The following is an 8,355-nucleotide window of genomic DNA, read 5'->3' as shown; positions in this document are numbered from 1 at the left end:
TTTTGATAAAGGATTCCAAAGTTTTGTCCTGTACTGAGGAAAACAAATATATTCAGACTCATAATAGTTTAAGCTGACAGTACACATTCTGAAAATACAAATTAGACAGAACAACAGAGATCCACTCTCTCAATTTTCCAGTGACTTCTGGTGCAAGGAATGGAATTAGGCAGCTACCTGGATTGCAGTGGTTAGAGATGGGGTTGAGGTGAGAGGCGTAGGATCACTCATACTCACTTTCAGCTAAAACATGCACTAAAAGAAAATAAGGGCCTTGTACTTACCCCTGAGGAGCCTATGCCCACCGCTGATGTTGCTGCACTCCAACTCCCATCATCCCCCTAGCCAGAGGAGCATAGGAAGGGTGGGGTCCGCTCAGGGTGTAATCATGGAGGCGGGTGACAATTTATCAAGGAACAATTACTGCCCTACTAGGGCGGTTTATAAAAAACTTTATTTTTGAAAATGCCTGCTCCAAAGGTCTACACTAGGGATTATATAGCTATATCTGAAATTTCATGCATATCGGTTAATATCATATGTCGTGAAGGCTGAAATTTCAATTCAGTGGAGCCAAAACACAATCCATCCTGTAGATTTAAGTATCTGTCCACAGTTGCCTACTTGTTATCAGGGCCCCAGAATTCACATTCCTTTGTAAGAAAATATGAAATAACGTAAACATATTTATAAGCCAATAACTTATGGAGGCATAGCCATGTTAGTCTCTTCCAGCGAAATCTCTTGTGGTACCCTAAAGACTAACAGATTTACAGTGATTTACCTCGGGTTAAGTACTTAATTCGTTCTGGAGGTCTGTTCTTAACCTGAAGCACCACTTTAGCTAATGGGGCCTCCTGCTGCCGCCGCGCTGCCAGAGCATGATTTCTGTTCTCATCCTGAAGCAAAGTACTTAACCCGAGGTACTATTTCTGGGTTAGCGGAGTCTGTAACCTGAAGCGTATGTAACCTGAGGTACCACTGTATTGCAGCATAGCCTTTTGCAAACTAGAGCCGTCAGTGAAGCGGATTAGTCTCAGAAGGGGAATAAGTACCATTGTAGTCAGCAAAATGAACACATACAGGATTGTGCTGTACATTCTAATGGGTTCACCAAGATGTGCAGTGTGATCCTATATATGTTTACTCAGGAATGAATCCTATTGATTTAATTTGGCAGTATATCAAAGTTTGCTTGGATTAGGGTTAAAGGCTGAAATCCTATGCATATCTATCTGGGAGTAAGTACCACAGAGCATTCATTGTACAGCTGATTTCAGAGTAAATAAGCATTAGATTGCACTGTATTGTTACTGATACATACACACTCAAAATGTAACGGCATGTGCTTTTTCAATTATGTGTGGTATATAATAGCACATAAGAGTTTTAGGAGTTCAGGTAATGGATGTTTTGCCATTCTTTTGATACACTGATGACCAATATGATATGCCTTTGTACTTTGTAATGCTTAGACGCTTTCAAATCACAGCTTAATGGCAGTTAGTGTCTTTGCAAACTTAAGTTGTCAAGTACTAGCCTGGCATTGGTGTTTTGTATTTAATTTTTCTTCTTCTTGAAAGCAAGTTACAAAAGGAAAGATTATGTGAATTTAGTATGGGTGGATAGTACAACCCCTGGTGCTGTGATACGTTTCAGCGTTGTCTGCCTTGGTGTCTAGGCATTGTGTACACGCTTTCCACCATTGTATTCTGGGTGAAGAAGATCGCTCTTTTAACTTCCAGCCGCCCCACACTTACAAAATGCAAAAGAACGAAAAGATTCGTCAATAGCACATCACTGAGCTTTTGTCTGAGGTCGCAGATGCAGGACCCTTCTCAGGTCTACAGCAACTGTTTTTGAAACTGGATCGTGCCTGTGAGCTCCCAGCCCCATTTTATAGTTTTCCCAATTAGGACCGGCTGCCTGACGTCATGCCTGCCTGAGATTGGCTGCGCAGATCTGACACTCAAGGGGAGCCGCACACCCGTAGAAACTTTTTAAAAAGACTCTTCCCCCCTCCTTCCTCAGCCTGAACTGCTTTAAAGCTTATTTCTTAGCCATGCGTTTAGACCACTAGCAAACTCCGGCAGCCGAAATAGCTTTTCCTTGGAGAGGAGAGGGGGGAAAGAGAGAGAAAACCCCACCAGAAAACACCCTTCTGCCGCCGCTCCTCCTCCTGCCTGGAGCCGAGGTCTCCCCACACCCCACCGAGCTTCCTCTCCCTTAACAATGTTTTCTTACTCCGTGCAACAACTTTTTCCCCTGGAGTTGCTCACATGGTGAAAGAGAGCCCTGGACGGCGGCTGATGCGAGAGAGGAGCTAAAGCTCTTTCCGCCCCCCTTTTTTGTTTTCTTTTCAGGATAAAAGGGAAGAAGGAGCCACACTCCAGGAGCGACGGAATTGCAGACAATCTTTTTTCTCTTCCCCACCTCCTTTGCAAAACCAGGAACTTTGTGCGTTTCTTTTGTCTGCAACGAGGGTTTGCGGAGTTCGCGTGGCCGCGGGGAGTTTCTTGGAAATGGCTTGGATCAGGTGGGGTTTTCTGCTGTGCGCCTGTGTCTTTTTGTCCCCGGCCCTCGACGCTTCCGAGAAGGCGAAGCGGAGGACGATCACCTATGTCCTGCCGGGCACGTCGGGCAGCCGCCGGCAGAGCGGCGGACAGCAGCAGCAGCACCAGCGCGCGTTCAGTGTGGAGGTGCTGAACACGCGTTACAGCAGCACGCGGCGGAGTAGCAGCAGCAGCAGCACCTTGGAGCGGACTCGCCGGATGAGCAAAGCCAGCGGCCCCAGCGTGCAGCTCCGCTTGGGCCCCACCGTGCAACTCCAGCACAAGCCCAGCAGCAGCGTCCCGGCGCCGCCCGCCGCCTCTTCCACTTTCAGCAAAGCGGGCAAGCTGGTCGCGCGCTCCAAACTCCAGCAGCGCCAGAGCAACAGCACCTCCAGCGTGCAGGTTCACTCCAAGCCCCATCTGCAGCAGCTGCAGGGGTAAGGCGACGCTGCCCCTTTCCCGTGGGGCCGCATCGCTTCCTCCGCGCGAGATTCCCTCTCACCCCCCCGTGGGGCGGGCTTTGATCGCGCGCGCCTGCAGAAGCGGGAACGCTTGTTTAATGAAATGTATGCTCGGTGTTTCCCACAATGCCTCTCTTTCCCCCCCCCCCCCCAACCCTTCTCACTGTCTTCTCCTAAAAGAAGTAGGGCCACTATCTTTCGGCCTTTGCCCCCCCTTCTCTATCAGTTAAGGGGGGTGGGCCAGCCCAAGATTTATTTATTATGGCTAGAGCCTCTACCACAGGGTGGAGAAAAAATGGGCCGGGCTGTGAGGGGAGGAATCCATCTGCTGGGCTTTGCTGTATTGCTTCACACCTGGCTGAGTATTGGGTTGGGAAGTGAAGACAATGGAGAGCATTACACGAGTTGCTTGGCTTGGCTTTGTGGTGATTTTTTTATTTTTTGGAGGGGAGAGGCATTCCTGTCTACTGCTGCAAGGTTGCCATTCTTGGGCAGCTGCTAGGGTTCAAATATGGCCCACAATGGACCCTGGCCTTGATCACATGGGACTCCATTAAAAAAATACATTTATTTTTTTTGGCCTAGCATTCCATGCAGCAACAGGTCTAGCTGCCATTTTAGTTTCCCTCAGTGCCCCTACTGTAGTGTTGTAGTGTGGCATTGTGGGAAATAAAAGTAGTGGCCGGTGGTAAATTTCTACTACTCGCCACTAGTGGCAGGCTAGACCTCCAGGGCCCAGACTTGGAACTGGTTCTGCCCTCTACCGTAAGGCTTGAGGTGAGGTTTGAGGCTATGAAATGGTGGTGGTGGCCTTTTTAAGTGAAGGATTTCCCACAATTTGAGGGAGTTTTGAGTTACCTATAATTCCAGTGACATATTCAAGAACCTTTGAGAAAGTTTGGGACAGAACGTTCATTTGAGCCCCATTTTCCTTCTCAGTTAAGAGAGTGTTATTGGTGAATATTGTCTGAGGCTTGGCACAGGTGGTGACCATTTTGCATGTGTCCAATTGACGCATGACCACCAACACGTGTGTTGTTTTTGGCCCCGGAAGGGAGCAGTAGCAGAACTGGCTTATGTTTGAATACTGACATGTACATTGACCTGGAACACAACCCTTGCACAAATGGGGAGTTGTTTGTATATTTACCCCTCCCTGAAAGGCTTTGGCACTTTCTGAGGAGGCATCATACAAATCATCAGTCAATGTAGAAAAGAGGCTTTTGCATCTTCTGAAGTTACGTATCATAAAAAGAATGATGGAATCCTTGAAATTACCATTGTAGTATTTGACTGATCATTAGGAAACAGCTGCCTCCCAATAGTGCATACACATGGTAAAAGTTGAGCCATCATTCAATTAAAGAAATCTTAATTAAATGTGATTTTTGTGTGTGCATATGAATAAATAGTTCTGGAGCAGCTTCCTTTTTCATGTTGCTAATGCTTCCCTGGATTATTACATCAGGCCGCATTTAGAAGAGGCATTGTCTTCTGTGTGGGTGAGAAAGGAGAATAACTCTTCTAGGATAGCACCTGTCTTGTACACTATTAAAAATAAATTTCTTGTACTTTATTAAAAATAGTGGATTTTATTTTAAAAATTTGCTGCTTGATTATTCCTAGATGCTTTTTAGACAGTTTAATTTTTTTTAAAAATTGATCCATTTAACTGATTAAATGGCTCTAGACCCAAACATTTATGGAACTCTTAATGTCTGCCCTGCAATTTCTTATCACTAATACCTGATGTGTGAGGGCTTATCACATGTATGGCAGCACCTTGTGCCATGCCTAAAGGCAGCCTTTTTATTACAACTTTACATGTTCCATAAGGCCTGGTTATTGAAATTGTTTCTGCCATTTTCCTTCTGCAGTAGCTATTCAGTATTCTACCCTGTTGGCTCTTGTCTTTTAATGGCTTCACTTTGTCACATAGATCATATTCACAGCAATAGATTGTTAAGTATGTCTCACCTTTTCATGTGTTCACGAGAGGGATCCTAGAAAATGAGCAAGGTATTGCAGCAAAGGTATTGGGGTAAGACCTCAGGCAAAAACTCCACAAGGGAGATTGTTAGGTACTAAGGTTTGACAGCCACTGAGCAAGATGGCTTGTGTGGATGACACCCTTCACAGAGATGGCCCAATGAATTTTGTCGACTCGTGCAGAAAATCCAAATGGGTGCGCGTTGCATGGAACACAACATGCGAGTTGCATGTTGGCGACTGGCTACCCTTTTATGGTACCTGTCTCCTAATATGGTCTGTCTCAGCCTGGAGAGGGCTGAATCTGACCTTGATCCTTTCAGCTGTCTTGGTGCTAAGTCTTTAGGGCTTTCTTTCCCTTTCTCCTTGGATATCCTGCTGTGGCTCTTCACTGATTATGGCTGGCTTCAGGGCCTAATCTTTGGGAAGGTGATGAGAATGTAAACAACAGAGACATTTGGACGTCTGCACGCTTTCTCATGCTTATGCAGCCAAGAGGGATGTGCCTTGAGGTCACATGTAATGAAAGTGAGGTAACTACAGATAAAGAAAGCTCTCCACTCCCTGTTAGGAAGCACAACAAGCCAGGGGAGGCCTATTTTCATCTGTTAGGAGCTTGAGGCTGGAGTGCTAAAGAACAATGAGTGTCTTATTCTTATTTAGAACATTTATAATTGCCCTCCCTCAGGCTTTAAACTTTACTGTTCCTTGCCAACTCCTAGCATTCATTACAGTGAGCTGGTGTCTGCAGAGTCTTTCCTCCTTTAGCATGTTAGTTCTCTCTCCTTTTCAGCTCTTTCCCATCTCACCCTGCATTGAGGTGAGGAGCAATTCTTTTGCAAGGGCCTCATTCCCTAATGGGGGTGGGAGGGGAGGGGAGGGGAGAAGTGTGCAATTGATTTGTAGCTGGATTTAGAGAGTGCTGCACCTGGCCGTTGATGAGGTTATAAGAGGGGCTGTGGTGAATTGCTTCCTTTCTTTCCTGTTGCTGCAGGGTGAATGTCTGTGGAGGGCAGTGCTGTCACGGCTGGAGCAAAGCTCCTGGCTCTCAGAGGTGCACCAAACGTAAGTAACCATGTATGCAGTGTAATCTCTTTCCTTAAGCAGTGGCTTCCATCATGGCAAAAAATATCGCAGCAAGGAGGAGACCAGCCCATCTATCCCCAAATATTGTCCAGAGAAGGAGCAAAGGCAAGGAGCTTGCTTCCCCCTTCTGATTAACTGCCAATTTGCCCCATGACTACAAAACTGAAGGGAAAGATCACCTGCGGGATTGTGAGGGCTTCTTCATGTACAGTATCGATCCATTGTAAGCCCCCTTGAGGATAATTTGATTGAAAGGCTGGATACAACTCTATATATAAATAAAGCCATCATGGACCTTGCAAGGTCTACCATTGTGTAGCCAGCTAATGCTTGAGGCACAGCCCCATACATGTGTTTGTTGTCAGGAAATCCCATGTCATACCTGCATGGTAAGGGAACATATTCTGATTTCATTATATGAATTAAATGTATGCATAAAATAAGGGGAAGTAATTGACAGAGCAAATAAAACTAAAATAGCTTATATTCTCCACTGGGCTGTTTTGTTTGTTTACACAGTGCAGTGTATTTCCCCCCCTGCAGGGCTTAGTAGTTTTATCATGTTCAGATTAAGGTTCCTTAGTAATATCAATTAATTTTAGCTTGCAATCATTTCATATAAGCGTGAGAATTTAGGGTAGAACAGCTTTGTGTATGATCCTCTGTTGTCAGTTAAGATCTGCAAGTGGCAACTTGCTCTGAATTCCATCTTGCATGTTTGCCAGATCAGCCTCTGCAAGAAGCAGGACCATTTCTGTGGTGGCCTCAGTGCTGCCACCTGAATTTGTTTGTGTGGTGGCTTTTTTGTTGTTGTTGGTTGTTTTTTTTTTCATGCAGCTCTTGATTTTAGAAATTTTAGCCTACCCACTTGAAATTCATTAAGGCAGCCTTATAAATTAGCACTCCAAAATTACCTGCCTGCTTTTTATTCATAAGAGTTGCTGTTGAAGTATGGATAGAGAACCCTCTCCTTTCTTTTCCAGCTTCTCTTATGAGTACAGTGGTGCCTCGCAAGACGAAATTACAGTGGTGCCTCGCTAGACGAAAAGAATTCGTTCCACGGTTTTTTCGTCTTGCGAAGCAAGCCCATTGACAGCTTAGCAGATTAGTGCTAGAGCTGTCAAGCGGCTTCCAGCGATCAGCTGTTAAGCGGCTTATCAGCGGAACAGCTGATAAGCGGCTTAGCGGCTTAGGAAAAGGGCAAAAAAAGCAAAAAAAAAAAAAAACCGCCGGGGGACGCAAGATTTTTTCGTCTTGTGAAGCAACCCCATAGGGAAGTTCGTTTTGCGAAGCGCCTCCAAAACGGAAAACCCTTTCGTCTAGCGGGTTTTTCGTCTTGCGAGGCGTTCGTCTTGCGGGGCACCACTGTAATCCGTTCCGTGAGGCTCTTCGTATAGCGGTTTTTCCGTCTTGCGAAGCAAGCCCATTGACAGCTTAGCGGATTAGCGCTACAGCTGTCAAGTGGCTTCCAGCGATCAGCTGTTAAGCGGCTTAAGAAAAGGGCGAAAAAAGCGAAAAAAACCCGCGGGGGGATGCAAGATTTTTTTCGTCTTGCGAAGCAACCCCATAGGGGAATTCGTTTTGCGAAGCGCCTCCAAAACGGAAAACCCTTTCGTCTAGCGGGTTTTTCGTCTTGCGAGGCGTTCGTCTTGCGGGGCACCACTGTAGATTGCAGACACAGAAAACATTTTCGTGGACCAGGAATGGTCACTGCTTGCCTCTTTTTCCAGCCTGCTCCATTTCTATGCTGAGCATGTTAGAAGAGCCTCCTGTGCATCTCACAGACGTGCAGTGAACTGGCAGCAGAGGGATGAAGTGGTCTGTGTCTCTCTTGCCAGCCTGATAGATTTCTATGCTAGACACCCAGTAGGCAAAGCCCTGGCCTATGTTTCCAGCATAGAAATCAGGCTGTATGTCTGTCATGTTCTGGTCTGATACCAGATCCCTTGGGGCAAGGCAGGTCAGGACCACGGATAGCTCTGAGTGAGCAACTTGCTCCAACAGAGGTTGAGAGCAGACAGCCTTTTCAAGCTTCAGCTTCTAGAGTACCTTTCCTAGGCTCCTCCCTGTTGTAGAGAATTTAAGGACAAACCTCTGACCTGAAGATGGGCGCTCCTCAGTTCCATAGCCTGGGGTACTTCCTGCACCGCTAGACAGGTGAGGTATTGTGGGAAGTATTGGGTCCTTGGACTCAGGAAAAAATGCTTGTGAGGGTCTTGGCTCTGGCCATATTTGCCCTTGTGCTCTGGGAGTTTCTTTTGGTTGCT

The 8,355-nt window shown here is 46.2% G+C and overlaps 1 protein-coding gene across 10 annotated transcripts in view; it reads left to right on the top strand.

Annotated features, from left to right (window-relative positions):
* The first annotated feature begins 1,634 nt into the window (after positions 1–1,634).
* The window catches only part of LTBP1 (latent transforming growth factor beta binding protein 1), a 187,018-nt gene continuing 180,297 nt past the window's right edge, over positions 1,635–8,355 (top strand). For 3 of the 10 annotated variants that reach the window (XM_081905346.1, XM_081905345.1, XM_081905344.1), the window contains exons 1-2: positions 1,638–2,989; positions 5,997–6,067. In XM_081905346.1, the coding sequence (XP_081761472.1) occupies positions 2,523–2,989; positions 5,997–6,067 (538 nt within the window). In that variant the 5' untranslated portion in view covers positions 1,638–2,522. Of the gene's footprint in view, positions 2,990–3,772; positions 3,791–5,996; positions 6,068–8,355 lie in introns of those variants that run through there. The other 7 variants (XM_081905343.1, XM_081905338.1, XM_081905348.1 and 4 more) reach the window with 5 other exon arrangements.

This window comes from Podarcis melisellensis (genome assembly GCF_964234715.1).
Source record: "Podarcis melisellensis genome assembly, chromosome: 3".
Lineage (NCBI taxonomy): Eukaryota > Metazoa > Chordata > Lepidosauria > Squamata > Lacertidae > Podarcis > Podarcis melisellensis.
The sequence above is the reverse complement of the archived record's forward strand: the minus strand, read 5'-3'. Positions and strand labels throughout refer to the sequence as shown.